Raw genomic sequence first — 15,174 nt, forward strand, 5'->3', positions numbered from 1 at the left:
GGCTATTTAGTAATAGAACCGCATTTCTCTTTCTGCTCTGAATTAGAAATCCCAGATGTCCCACCACTCACACCCCCTACCCCAACTTCTATGCCACAGGGCAAGCAGTATGTCCTGGATGAGGGGTTGGCGGGACGTGGATGGGGCTGGGGATGAACCGTTCTCCCCACATTAGCCGGGGATTCTCCTCCCCTCAACATCGTGAACATAATGGAAGCCGGTGCCCCAAACTCCCAATCCCTCCATACACACATCCCCCACCTTCGCTAGCTTTCCCTCACGCGCCTTTCCTCGTGTCATTACGGTAAGCTGTCGGCTCCCCCCCCCACCTCCCCACCACCATCACCACCTCTCCAGCGATCCCCAGCGCCGACGATAGGCGCTGGCCCTGGTGCTGATTCCGTCAGGCGCTGGAGGCAGCGGCGGCGGCGGCAGCCCCGGCTTCTTTCTTCCAGCAAGCAAGCCGGACCCGGGAGTCTCTTCTCCCTCAGCCCGTTTTCTCCGGAGCCCACTCCCCTCCCCGTCGTGGGCAAGGGGCAGCGGGCAGAAGAGGCAGCATCATGCGCTCCCCCGGCATCATCCTCTTCCCCTGGTTCCTGGCGCTTCTGGCTCACGGTAAGCAAACCCAGGCGTCCCGAAGGCTCTTGGGGCTGGGGAGCGGGGAGCGGACATCCTAGGCTAGGGCAGGCGAGGGACCACTAGGGGACTTTTCAAGCGTTGTTTCTCCCTGCGCGCTCCGAAGCTCAGGAAAGCGCCCCTCGGGCTGCCTCTCTCCTTAAGTCGCCAGCTTTGGAGCGGGGGGGATCGGGTAACTGAGGCGGGAAGGCGGCCGGCTGCCCTTCTGCCGCCTCCTCCCGGGCCAAGACCTCGCATTTAATCATTTCCATGAATCAGAGGAGATGGGTCTGCTGCAATTCGTCACGCCACCCCCCCAACTCTCCACCATGCTAGACACCCTACTTCCTACCTCTCCCCCCTTTTGACCGTAGAAACGGGGTTTTGAGCCATGCTGGACTCAGGGGGATGCTCGAAAGAGAGCCCACGGGCGAGCTGGGGTCGCCGTTGTCGAGACAAGCTTCCTCGCGTTCTCCCCCAAACCTCTCGCGCCAAACTTCAGCTCCGACTTTCACATTCCGAACCCTCTCCAGTCCATACTGCGGAGGTGTGTGTGTGTGTGTGTGTGTGTGTGTGTGTGTGTGTGTATGGGGGCGGGTGGGGAGATGCTCTAGAGGGGTTCTGGTGGCACGTCCTCCCTCCACCCCAGCTCGCTGCAATCCTGAAAAGAAACACATCAGTCTTCCAAGCCGCCACCGCCGCCCCCCCCCCAGGCCCTCATCTTCCTCCCATCTGCCCAGAAGCTCTCCCCAGAAGAGGGGGAGGCGGGAATGTGTTTTGAAAGAAATATCTTGGGCAGGAAGACTAGGAAAAAGATTGAGAGGAAGGGACGGAGGAGAGTGGCCCCCGAGCTACCGACACCCCCCTCACCTCCCGCCCCTTCCCACCCACTACATCCACCTCCACACTAAGGCTCCCGACAGAAGATCCTGGAACTGAAGACAGAAAGAAGGATCCGGGACGAGTCCCGAGCAACTGGGGAAATCTTGTCTCTTTAAAGTCCCTTCGTAACACACACACACACACACACACACACACACACACACACACACACACACACATTCACCTCTCAGCGCCCCTCTTCCCATCACGTCTACACCTCGTGCCCCCTCCCTCCGCCCCGCCCGGTTCCACTCTCCTGGGTATGGGAGCAACCCGTGCTGCATACAAATGGCAGAAGTCTCCCTCTGGCTCCTAACACCCTTTCTGTTCTTTTCCCGCCCAGCCACTATTCCCCTTCCCCTCAGATGTCCTAAAAGACAGAGTCCAGGAAAGCAGCGTCCCTCCCCCATAATACACACACGCGCGCGCGCACACACACACACACACACACAAACACACACACACACACACACACACACACACACACACACACACACACACAGCCCCTTGAACCCAGGCCTCTCTAAAGTTAGCTTTCAGCGTGGGGGTGCTCGCCTGAGGCAGAAGGGAACAGCTACTCTGCCCAGCTGAGAAAAGAATTAAGAGGTTTTCCGAAGACTGAGGGAAGGGAAGAGTCAGCTTCATTTCCGATTAATCTCTTAATCCACCTGCTAATCCTTCCCAGACCGCTTTCCCATCAGAGTCCACAGACACCTGAGTCTTCTCCCCTGCAACTCCGGGAGAGGGCGCGAGGGCCGGGGAACCCGAGGAGCAGTGTAGATAGAGCGGCGGGGTTTGGGGGAGGAAACGGGAGACGGTGTTTGTCAACACGGGCCGGTCCTTTAGAGATCCGAGCACCCCATCCGTCATCCAATTGCTAGGCTAGGAGGAGAGGGACGTCTAGCTGGGCCCTTCGGGGCACAAAGAATCCCGAGCTTTCTGCCAGGGAGAAATTTGGGCGTACCCGGGAAAGCCCAGCCCTATTATGTTGGGACCACGACCCGGCAGGTTCGCTTCTTTGGGGGAGGCACAGAGAGAAAGCGTTCGGGGCGGGCTTGGGGAGCACAGGGCAAGCGGTGGCAAAAGTGGGCAGCGGCCCAGCCTGGAGAGCGAAAGCGCCCGGCTTCGCTGGGGTAGCCTTGGAGAAGGCGTGTCTTCGCAGGACCTCGGGGCCAGCCCGCACGCCTACACCTTCTCCGGGTGGTCTATCGTCCGGTACTCCAGCCAGTTCCTAGAAGGTGCAATATCCCAGCTGACTCCCCGCCTGTAACCTCGGTTCCCCCCCACCCGCCAACCCTGGCTTTCCCCCGCTAACCCGGGCTACGATGGCCGATCTGCTCAGAACATTTGGGCCCTGGACAGGACTGGGCGGGGAAGGAGGGCGCTCGCTTTGTCCCTCCACCCGGCCACCACTATATTGTATTCCCCACGCCCACTTTAAGGGGCCGCGGCGTCACGGTGCCCCCGTCTCGTAGCCGGCCTCCGGCCTCTCCAGCGCCACGTTCTCCAAATCTCTCTCTCACACCGCTACCCCCTTATCCTGGCAGCGGCTGCACGCCAGCGGTTCGTGTGCCAGTGTGCCTCGGTGTGATCCGTGCGGGTGTGTGTCTGTGTCCCTCCAAGCGCGAGCTGGTCCTGCTACGTTTGAGAACCTCCGCGATCTGAGCGGTTTGGGTGGGCAGCCGTCCGCCCCCCACCCCCACCCAGCCTCTGCGTCCCGAATTCCTCTCCAGATTCTTCCTGAAGTCGATCCCGGTCCATTCCTGCCCCTTTCTTGTTTTTCAAAGATGGAGAAGAGTAATCTCCATCCCGGCTGGACTTTCTGCTCGCTGGCACCTCCATGCCAGCTGGACGTAGTGGGTCTCGGGGGGTGTTCGGAGGAGGGAAGAGGGGGAAAACCAGGGCTCTGAGGTGGGGCTATTGGCCGGGGACTTTGCTTGCTCTCCAAAGAAAAACAATTAGGTGTCTTCGGGTCTACATTACTAGCTTGGCTAAGTGAACCAATGGGGCTGGGATAGTCAGAGAGCTCTCGGTCGATCTCAAAATCTTCCAGGAGCCTTTCTTTCGAGCTTAGGGGAACTGGGGTTCTTAATAACGAACGGGGCTTATTTTCCGGGCTTTGGCCAGCTTGGAAGCAGCCGGAAAAGCGCGAAGTCAGCGCTCCAGCCTCTCCATCCCTTCTCATTAGGCCTTTAAATAGTCGGTGCGGGGGATTCTGTCGTGCTGACTTTTGATTTTGGGTTAATGTGACTTTTGCTGAGCCGTCTGTCCTACCCGTGGGCGGGGCTCGGACTGCTCGGATATCAGCCGAGCCTGGACTTTCTGAGCTTCCCTACCCGGCTTTTTTCCCCCCGGCCTCTGCCTGGGCCATTCCCGCAGTAGGTCAGACAGGACAGGATAAGAAATCCAATCCTGTTGGAGCTTCCCATTCGCTTCCGGACTGTATGACTGTCCTCAGCCCTTTTGCTTACAAAAGATCTTAATCCCATAAAACCACAGGATTTAGAGCCGGATGGGACATCGGAGAATATGTAAGGCAGAAGGGAAATTGAAGGCCCAGAGAGGAAAAAGTTACTCTCCCATGCTCGTTCAGCTAGGGAGCCCCAGGCACTTAGAGATTTGGGGCACCGGCTTCTTAACCTGAGGCCCAGGAACTCGGTTTTTTAAAATATCTATTTTGCTAGTTGTGTTGCAAGATAATTGGTTTCCTTTGTAAGCTTGTGTGTTTTATTTTATGCATTTAAAAACGTGATTTGAGAAGAGGCCCATAGGCGTCACCAGGCTGCCAAAGGGGCCTATGAGACAAAACCAATCTGAGAATCCTGCTTAGAATTTGGAAGGGAGAATCTTGAGGGCAAGGAAAACCCGAAGCGGCAACTCTTCGGTAACGTTCGACCCCATTTGGGATTTTCTCGGCAGAGATACTGCAGTGCTTTGCCATTTCCTTCTCCAGCTCGTTTCACAGATGAGGAAACTGAGGCAAACTGCGTCGGGGATTTGCTCAGAGTCACACGGCTAGTTCCTGAAGCTAGGCAGTGTCTAAGACCGAATTTGAATGCAGATCTTTCTGAGTCCAAGCCCAGAGTTCTAACCACTGGGCCACCTAGCTACCCCTTAAGGGCAAGGACAGTATCCCCGGTGCCCTGGACGTAAGAAGGCGTTTCACGAAACGCTTTTTAATTGAATTACACCCAAGGCGGGATTCTAAGTCCTTCGAGCTATATACACCCAGAGGCCTCCGCCAAGGTCTCGTTGGGGGTCCGTCTCCTCGCCCTTTGGGGCGAACAGAGGGAGTACACTGAGCAGTGACCTTAGAAAGCAAAGCGAAAATGCCATGAGGACAGGCTCCCGCTAGGCCACGCCGACATCTCCTTGGGGAGCCCAGGTCGCAGGCCGGGCGTCCACCCCATAGGCGCCCCGCCCCCGGCTTTGCGGGGGAGGGGCGGAGGAGGGGAAAGAGATCTCTGCAGGTGGGGAGCGCTAGCTCCCGAGTGCCTGCTGCGTCGGTGTAATGATTTTTAATGAGCAATTACCTTTAGTCATTCTCCTAATTTCTGAATATCAATAAAGTTAATTAAACTCTGTGTGTGCGTATGTGTTTCTTTTGTGAGCTGGAGAGGTAGCCACTCGGAGCTGACTGGGATTTAGCTCCGGGGGTTAGGGGCCAGGCTACATAAGTCTGTTCCCCGCCACTCGCTTTCAGGGTGACCTTGGAGGAGGAACTTCAGCCTCTTTGGGAGCCACTTTCTCTGAGGACGCTTCTGTGTGTGAGGAGTGGGGGAAGGGAAAAGAAAAGGAACCTTGCACCCTACTCCCAGATCAGAAAATTCACAGCAGAAAAGAATCTTAACGGTAGTCTAGTCCAACCCTCCTCATTTTCCAGGGCTGAGGAACTGGCCCAGAGAAGTTGAATGTTTGCCTAAAGGCACACAGCAAATAGGAGAATCAAGACTGAAGGAAGTAAGCTCTGATTTCCGGGAAACCACTGTTCTTTCCCTTTCCACAAACCAAGCTTAGAGAACTTGAGGTCTCTGAGATGAGCCCCAGTAAAATCAGGCTGTCAGTGACTTACTTCCCAGATGCTGGAAGTTAAGGCCTGAAATAAGGGATGCTTTCTTTAAAGCTGCAAGCTCCTGAGCCTCAGGTCACCTCAGCCCTCCTCTTTGGGCCCTGTTCTGAGTGAGCTAAATGCTCTCGATTGAACTGTCACAAAGCCCAAGGGTGATTGAAGGTTTTTATGAGACTTGGTAACTGCCTCAGTTCCAGAAGACCCCTCCCTCCGGGCTCTGGGGACCCGAGGGTCTGAGGACTACTTCCCCTTTATGCCTCTTTTACCTTAAATAAAAGTATTTTCCCCTAACATTCGGAGAATGAGGGAGATGTAGGCGAAAAGTGCCAGATATATGAATTGGTGTAGTTTGAGATGGAAAGGCTTGGGGGGGGGGGGGCATCCCTGAAGAGGATTTCAGAAGAAAGCTTGGGGAGTGGCATCTGAACTGCACCCCGAGAAATGCAGGGCTGCCTAAAGGAGGCTAAGTACCCTGGTAGAAGAGGGACAGAGGCTGGAGGTTGGGGGGAGGAGTCCCTCGTTGGAGATGGACAGGGATTAGGGGACATAGAAAAGAATGGAGCACTGAACGGGGAGAGAGGAGGAAAAGAGCTAAGAGAAGAACTACAGTAGCTAAAGGAAATCAACACTGGCAAGATAGTCTGACCGTTAAAAAAAAAAAAAAAAAAAGAGCTCTGCCAAAACGAGATGTAAACGAGTGATATAGCGGCCCCAGCAGCCTGGTTGCTCCTTGCTAGGCTTCTCCCACCCCTTTCAGTCCCTGGGTCCCGTCAGGGCTGGGCATTGGAGTGTGTGGGCTGCCTGGCCTCCTGGGGCCCCTTCTTGTGGTTGGGTTTAGGCATCGGTGGGCAGAAAGCTCCCGGAGGGGACTCCAGCACCTGCTCACGCTCAGCATCAGCAGCTCCGTCATCTGTGCTTAATGGAGAGAAAGGAGTTGTGTTGGTAATCTACTTAATTAGAAGCCAGGGCTCCCACTGTTCTCTCGGAGTCAGTCCCCCCTCCTTCCACAGCATCTAGGGAAAGCAGGCAGCCCAAATTCCAACTCTTTCTCTCTTCTCTCCCCTCCCACCCACCATCTTCCTTCTACCATCAGATCTCGATTTCGATGCAGCCCAGGGCCTCCTCCCAGAGCTTTCTGGTTGGCTCAGTTAGGGGGAGGGCTCGTTATCCTGGGGGAAAGCAGACTTCTTATGGCAGAGTGCCTAGTGAATGGCTGCCCTCTTTCCCCCGAGTTCACGGTACCCTCAAACCTCCATTGCCCCTAAAGTCAGAGTGAAAGCTGAGAAGCCTGGCATTGTTCTTAGAAAGTAGGAAGTATCAGTGAACTGGCTGGGACTGAAGAGATTTCTAGTCTCCCTCTCTAGAACTTAAGGATTCCCTCTTGAGGGTAAGGATAATTATTTTTTGCTTTTCTTTGTATCTTAAGCACTTAGCACAGTGCCTGAAACACAGTAGGTGCTTAATAAGTATTTTTTAAATTACTGAACTTATGTAATGTAATGTTATAATGATGTACAACATTTGGGCCTCAGTTTACCTATGTGTGAAATGAAGGGATCAAACTCTTATGACCTTTAAGGTCCCTTCCACCCCATGAGATTCAGAGACTTATTCTCACTCTGCCAGTGAAACAGATTTGGAATAGGAGCCGGGTGATGACCTGAGTCACACCCAATTCAAACCCTGGTTCTCCAGTTTTGAGATTCTCCATTGATCTTGAAGAGTGGGACTGATTCTTTAGAGCCTTCCCTGGGGGAAGGGGATGGGTAGGAAACAACAGCCAGTGCTGTGGATTTTGACAAGACTATTGAAGTCTCAAAGGTGGAGGGGGATTAAGACAACATATTATAGTGGACTGAGCCCCAGATCAAGAGTCAGAGGATCTGAACAGGAAGCCCAAAACTGTCACTACTACCTGTGTAGCCTTGGCCAAGATAACCGACCAGGGCTCTTCCATTGTAGATCCTCTGATTCTTCAAAGGCAGCCCTAGCATTGAGGCAAACACAGTAAAGCTAGAGGGAGGGAGCAGGGAAAATGTCCAATTGTAGGAGCCAGGCAAAAGTTTGGAAAGGATCTAGTCAGGATATTTATAGCTAACATTTTTATAGCACTTTAAGATTTGCAAAATGCTTTACATATGTTATCTCATGATCCTCACAACAACCTTGTAAGGTTAGTGGAATTATTAGCCACATTTTACAGATGAGAAAACTGAGGCAAAATAAAGTGAAGTGATTTACCCAGGATCACAGTTAGTATCTAAGACAAGATTTGAACTTATCTATTATCTACCTTCCTGTAGACTCAATTTAGGGATTGCAGATATAAGGCTAGAAAGGAACATTAAAAGTGGTTTAGCTCAATGCCCTCGTTTTACAGATGAGGCCCCTGAGGATTAAAGAGGACAAATGTCTTGCCTAAGATTGCGCAGTAGTAAAGGACGGAGCTGGGATTTGAACCCAGATCCTTTGACTAACACCATGCTTTTTTCACCGTACCTTCCTTAGAGATAGTGGGAGAGGCCAGAGTCGAGGAGCAGAGTTATAGAGAAACTGATATAGACCGAAGGATTCAATTCATTTATTATCTCCTCAGTGACTAAAAGCACGATGCCTTGGACATGGTAAGTGCTCTACGGTGTCGGTGTCAGCTCTCGATTTAAGTACCTAGTGGAGTGGGGACAGGACCAAGAGTAAAATGGGCGCTGTGGAAAACCAGTGGGCGTGTGGCTGTGGTTCCCATTCCATCCACCCAGCAATGGCGTGGATGAAGATCCTCATTTCTGGGAACAAGATCTCTAATGAGCAAAAGCATAGAGCAACTATACTACCATTTATTATCTACCAAGAGAGATCAGATGCACACAAATAACTAATACCCAACAGAATCTGCTATCTCAAGAGATAATTAATTGAGAGCCATCCAGCCCAAACCCCTAATTTTACACACAAAGAAATTGAAACCTGGATAGGTTAAGTGATCTACCCAAAGTCACACAACAAATTGAGCTGTGCTCAAGCTTGCTTCACTCAGATCCCAATGGACAAGTGTGTAGAAGGAGAACCCCACTGCTAACCCATCTAGAGAACGTTGTCCTAGCATGGCCTTAGGAAGGCTTTCCCTCCTGATAGGGTGACAAGTTAAGGTGCATACCGTCCTAATCAAGGCTTAGCCTACAGAGCATACCAACCTTCCACAAGGAGATGCTATAGCTCTTTGATTGTAAACTCCAGAGACCTCAAGCGAGTGTCTGTTTTCCTGACTGAATTCCACACAGAGACCCCAGGAGGAACAAGCTCCAATAATCCCATCACTTGTAATAGTGAACCACCTGGTAATACTAATGTCTAATCCAAGTCTCTCCTGTTGGAGTTGGTTAGTTTCCTTTTACTCAGACCACAGTGTTAAAGATGGACAGAAGGATTTTCTTGCTACAGAAATAACCTTCCCTCCCTTTTCAAAACCTAGAAATGGAGGAAATAACATCATCCCGGGATTAAGAAATCTAGTAAAGACTCCCAGCTCTGCCTCCAAATTCTCCTGGTGAACTAGAGCAAATCCATTGGCTTCTTTGGGGTTCAGTTTCTTGTTGAACTAGTTGGACACTCGGTCCTACTAGCTCTAGAAGACTGTGGTTTCTATCCATTCCTCTTTTCCTCAGATAACAGAGCCCCTGACCACTTGCCTATTTCTAGCTACACTTCCCCCATCCTTCTCTCCTTCCTGGCCCTCACCACCTCCAGCAGGCCCAAGGAAGCTTGGGTCGAGGGAGGGAGGGAGGAGGGAGCTGTCCAGCCAAAGCAGCCAGCTTCCTCTAGCACTATACAAATTGCTCTGTACCTGAGATTGGAGGATCGATGCATCGGCTGCTGGCAGTTTGTTGCTGCCCATTGATTGTTGTGATTTCTCTGAGGGCTCCAGAGCAAACAAACCTGCTGTCTCACCAACAACAATTCCCGAATCTCTGCGACAGTGGGGCTGGAGGGAGGGAAAGGAGGAGAAAGGAAGGGTGGGGGGAGAGGCTTAGCTTCTGGCTCCACTGTCCCTTGGAAGGGTAAGGTGCCATTGAGCACAGTCATGCAGGGGCAAAGCTAGAGACTACGAGGCATGTGGGGAACATAGAGAAATGGAGGGAGTGGTTCTGGAGGGAAGTAATCCTCAAAAGAGAATGGCACTGGAGAGGGAAAGGGCAAAGGGACCGAGCTAGGGAAGATGTTGCCACCTAAAAAGGTCTTTTCCCCAACTCTTTGCCTGCTTATGAAGAGGTCCTTTCCCCCATCCTTTGCCTGCTCATGAAAGACATGAGAACTTCATCTCCTCCTCATCTGTGATTATTCAGGGTAATGCAAAAAAATATTGGAAGGGGAACCAGGGGCTTAAGCTCAAGTCTCAGCTCTATAGCTGGCTACCTGTCTGATCTCAGGTAGGTCATTTCATCCTTTCAGGGCCTTCATTTCTTCATCTGCAAAATGTAATAAAACTAGGGGATCCCTTCGAACTCAATCTATGGTCTTTTCACATCCTACCCTTCAAGGCTCAACCCAATTGCTGTCTCATCTCTGAAGCCTTTCCTGATTCTTCCAAACTCCTTCTGCCAAGACAGAGCTTTTTTCTCTCTTACAATGAATTTTCCAAATATCCTGTATAATCACATAATCTCACTGCCGTAAAAGACCTCAGAAGTCTAATCCAATCCCTTCTTCTGAAGCACAAATTCCCTTTACAACATTCCTGAAAAGTAATCAGTCTGTCTGTCACATCTTGAACTCCAGTGACGGGCAACTCACCACTTTACAAGCAAGTCTATTTTATTGTTTAACAACTCTATTTGTGAAGTCATTCTTTATGTCTTTGTAGAGCTTCCACCCATAGTTCTTAGTCTTTCCTTTAAGACTAAGCAGAAGAAGTGGAATTCCTTTTCCCCATGACAATTCTTTGAATACTTTACTATTTCTTGATATCATTGGCTCTCTTTGCATGTATAATATATATATATGGAATCTCTCCGGTTAGATTATAAGCTTCTTGAGGGCAGGCACTGAACCTCAGATTTCTTTATATTTCCTCAAGCTCCTAAAATACTCCTAAACATATAGGAATCACTAGTTGAATACTGTTAAATGATTGATTGGTGGAGTGGATATTAATGTGTTTTGATGGTAAATTAATGGTATGCAAATGATATTCAAATCATATGCAAATGAATGGACTGCTTAGACACTATGAAATAAGTGACCCCTCAATGAATGACCTCAGCCATATTTCTCTCTCTCTGGACTTCAGTCTCTCTTCATTTACCCCACTTTAGGACAGAACTAGGTGGACTTCAATTGTTCTCTAGCTTTCCTCCACCCCTGCAAAGCTTTTTGTATCTGCAGAAAGCAAATCCAATGGGTAAGCTTGGGCCCCCAGCCTGAGGCTGGATGCCAAAGGAGTTGGTCTTTGGAGCCCAGAGGCCTCTCTCTGCCTGCAGTCTGGACAATACCCAACTCCACCTCTAGTCAGCCGTGGCCACAGCAGCCTCTGCCCTGCCCATCTCTCTCATCCTTTCAATAACCACACACACACACACACCCTCTTCTCTCTCCACCTGCTCGGCTGCTCACCTTTGGAAGCATCCCTTCTTGAAGAGGAGGTCACGGTCATAGCCCTATCACAAAAAGTGCCTGAGCTCCAAGCAGATGATCATTTGCATGCTGTTTTGCATCTCATTTGCATTTTCTTTGAATGTCAAAATGTGTCGAATTCAGTACAAATCCCTACTCCTTCTCCCAAACTCTGTGCCTTCTACTCCTTCTCAACCAGAGTCCTCACTCTTCTCCAGTCTTCCTGGTGTCTAGCCTTGCCCAAATGCAACTTCTCCCCTCCCAACCATCATCCCATCTTTATATCCCTTCCTCCTGCCTCCATCTAAGCTTGTAGGTGAACTGCAAGCCAAGTTTGGCCAAACAAAAGCTCCTTCTGCACCTCCAAGCCACAAACATCTTACTGGTTGCCCAAGCCTGGACTTTCTATTCATGTGCTGGAATCATTGGCTTGCCACCAACCATCTGTATGATCAGGATGTCTCAGAACCTACCTGGCTCCACCCTGCCCAGCCTTGATCTCTCTAAGAGGGGGGGGATCCTCTGACCTTGGCCCTAGAAATTCTAAGCTAAACAAGCTATTTCTGCCTATGCTTGGCACGTAGGAGTGAGATTGGCAGCATGGGGCCGGCCCTGTTGGTCTGGTTAGGGGAACTTGGAGGAGTCTGTTGATTAGGTTTGAGGCAGATTGCCATATCTGAAGCTCCCAATTCCAGTGGGCATTATCGCATATATAATTTACATCCAGATAACTAGATGTGCTAGTGGTTTGAAATATTAATCAATGGAGAGCCTGCAGCCGTGACCCAGGCAATGAGGAGGGAAGCAGCACAAGAGCAGGAACCCAAACAACCTCTGGAGGGAGGGAAGGAGGGAGGGAGGGGGGGGGAAGAGAGAGAGAGAGAGAGAGAGGAGAGAGAGAGAGAGAGAGAGAGAGAGAGAGAGAAAGAGAGAGAGAGAGGAGAGAGAGAGAGAGAGAGAGAAAGAGAGAGAGAGAGAGAGAGAGAGAGAGAGAGAGAGAGAGAGCAGTGAGAGAGAGAGAGAAGGAGGGAGAAAAAGAAAGAGACTTATTTCTTAGCTATGGAACTAGCAGTGAAAAGGAGGGGAAGGAGAAAGGAGAGAGAATAATGAAGATCCTGGAACTGAAGAGATGAGAGAGAGCATAGAAGTGGACTTCCTCCCTTTAAGAATAGAGGAGCCCCTCTACAAGGCTATTTTTGCCCTGAGTCCAAAAATGAGGCAATGAGAAAGCTTTTCAAGCTGACTTCTTTGGCCTAAGAGTCTCAGCAATAAGGTGCCAAGGCCAGAAGCCAAGAGAACCCAGGATCTCCTTCCTGGACAAGCATTTAATCAGCTAGCTTCTCTGTATGGCGTCTGCCTTACATTCAGTAAAGCCTGATCCCTTATGTCGGGAACTGGAATGCTCCAGTTGATTTGGCACAGACCCTGTCTTCCTTCTCCCTCAAACTTCCCTAACGTCAGTGAATGCCCTTCACAGTGGCAGATAGGAGGCTTCTTGCATGTACCAAACACCAGGGATCTGGAGACCCTACTGGCGTCCACTGCCTGTGCCCATCAGAATACCTAATATATGGACCCCAGTCCTAGGCTGGGCACTTCTTGGAATATCTGAAAGTTAAAGGGTTGCTGTAATTGAGACGGCCCTGTGTAGGGCAAGACCAGAAGGGCTGGGGGAATGCCTTCAAGGGTCATTCTATAACTTAAGCCAGAGACGCCTTGTGTTTCAGAGATGAAAGATGTCCAGGCCTTCTTTCCCTCATGAGTAGGACTGAGTGAAGAGCAAGGACTGTTCCCCTGGAGACTCAGAGGCTTGAAAATTCTCTGCATGTGACATTCCCATGTGTGTGGGTGTCTCAAAGTGTCTCTAAGTTGTCCTCGGTGTGTCCCCGGATGTTTTCACTTGAGTGCCTGTGCCTTCACGTTTCTAAGGGTTTTCCTCCAGGCGTTTGTGTCCGAGGGTGTCTCTGGATATCTACGTCTATGTATCCCTGGGTTTTTCTACCTCAGTGTCTCTGGGTATGTGGCTTGGTTTTTATTATTTCGTGTCCCTCCGCATTTTTTTGTGAGTGTGTGAGTCTCTTTATCTTTGTGTAGCCCTAGAGAATTGTTCCTGGGTGTGACTGAGTATTTTAAATGTGCCAAGGTGTTTCTATGCAGACAGGCACCTGAACCTCTACAAGGGCTCATGCCTGTCACCCTGGCGCTCCCATCACCTCCTTTTGTCTCCGTCTTGGACTCAGATGACTCCTCAAGGAGAATTGAAGCTGGAGCTGCCGCTATTTATAACCATTTAACCCCCTCCCCCACCAGAGAGATAGAGGTGGGTTGGGGAGGGCTTAAGGTAGTACCTTTCTGGGATTGTAAATCCACCCTAGGATGTGCAGGTGAGAAGCCAGGGGGACAGTGAAACAATAACAGGTATTCCCTTCCCCAGCCTGGACACCGGCCAGAGGAAACCAAGGGAAAACCTAAAAAGATACTGCAGAAAAAGACTTTCTCACTGGCCAACCATTTGAGCAAGGAGTTCAATGCACTTTCCAGATGAGACTGTGTCTTTGTGACAGCTACAAGTGGAGGAAAGCAGAAAATGACAATATGAAATGCTTAGGAGGAAAACGGAAGATAGCCTTAGGCCAGCCCAAAACATTTAAGTCTGGATTGGAATCCTCTGTTATCAGTGAAAGTGTGGAACCTTGAGGATGGAAAATTCCAGAGCCAGAGAAAGAGGACAGTCCCCTTCCCCCCTGCCCAGCTCCACCCCGGCCAGTGCTACTCAGCAGGCATTCTCTGGTCCCCTGGCCATTAAATCTTGGAGCAGAGTGTGATCGGAGAAAGACAATTGGCGGTTTGTTAGATATGTGGTCCCAGAAGGATGGACAGAAGCTGCAACCTTGGCCCTCTTCCATCTTTCTCTCCAAATGATTCATTAGCTCTGACTTAAGTCAGATCCCAGGATCACAGGTTTAGAGTTGGAGGAGACCTCAGAGATTACGTAATCCCACTCCCTATAAAAATTTTTTTAAATGGAGAAGTAACAAGTAGCCCAGCTGAGATTCAAACCCAGACCAAATCTAGCAGAACAGTAATACTCAACTGTAATACTACTCAAGTGTAAGCTCCAAGAGGCAGGAACCTTGTCCTACATTGGGAAAATGAGGCAAGTTGGTGCAGCAGAAACAGGGCTGTCTATTCAAATTCCAACTGGCTCACTAATAATCTAAGCGATCTTGGGCTGGTCACTTTAGTGCCCTTTCAAGGACCAATTTCTCATCTACAAAATAAGAGGATGGGGAATAGCTATTGAGGGGGGGTTTTAACTTTAGATCTATGATTCTAAACCTTTGTTATTTCATCAGGAACCAAATAAAATGGTCTAGAAGGATACAGCATTTCTGTATACAGTTGGTGCATAATAAATGATTGTCGAAGGGAGGAAGGAATGACCACAAATAAAATACCAGGACCAGGGTAGTGGTGAATAGCTTGCATACTACAGATCAGGGAGGCATTATTAAATCGAGAGTGGAATGTGAGGGACTAGGCTAGAAGTAAGGTGAGTAAACAATTTCATCTCTGGGTTCCAGGTGAGTTTGTTTCTGAAATAAGAAACTTTTTTGCTGTTTTGTTTTGTGAGGAGAAAATGAAATGGGAGCTGGCTATTAGGAGATTACGGTTTCCATCCTAACCTCAGGGCCAGCTCTGATTCCTAAGTTCTCTTGGAGTAGACCCAAGGTCCCCTGGCTCAACCAGGTGGGTAATATTAGATGGTTTCTCAAGTCCATTCCAGTTTTAATATTTTCTGGGTCTATGGTTTAATAGTTCCTACCCTCCTAGATATAAAACTATTTATGGTGCGCTGTCTATCTGTCTGTGTCTGTCTCTGTCTGTCTCTCTCTTTCCTTTTCTGTTTCTCCTCTTCTTTTCTGTCTCTGTTTCTCTCTCTCTCTCTCTCTCTCTCTCTCTCTCTCTCTCTCTCTCTCTCTCTCTCTCTCTCTCTCTCC

General features: G+C 50.1%; 1 protein-coding gene across 2 annotated transcripts in view; it reads left to right on the forward strand.

The window, feature by feature from the left end:
* Positions 1 to 358: 358 nt before the first annotated feature.
* Positions 359 to 15,174, forward strand: part of SEZ6 (seizure related 6 homolog) — a 75,598-nt gene continuing 60,782 nt past the window's right edge. For both annotated transcript variants that reach the window (XM_051992275.1, XM_051992276.1), the window contains exon 1: positions 359 to 615. In XM_051992275.1, the coding sequence (XP_051848235.1) occupies positions 561 to 615 (55 nt within the window). In that variant the 5' untranslated portion in view covers positions 359 to 560. The remainder of the gene's footprint in view (positions 616 to 15,174) is intronic.

Source organism: Antechinus flavipes, chromosome 4 (assembly GCF_016432865.1).
Source record: "Antechinus flavipes isolate AdamAnt ecotype Samford, QLD, Australia chromosome 4, AdamAnt_v2, whole genome shotgun sequence".
NCBI classification, from domain to species: Eukaryota; Metazoa; Chordata; class Mammalia; order Dasyuromorphia; family Dasyuridae; genus Antechinus; species Antechinus flavipes.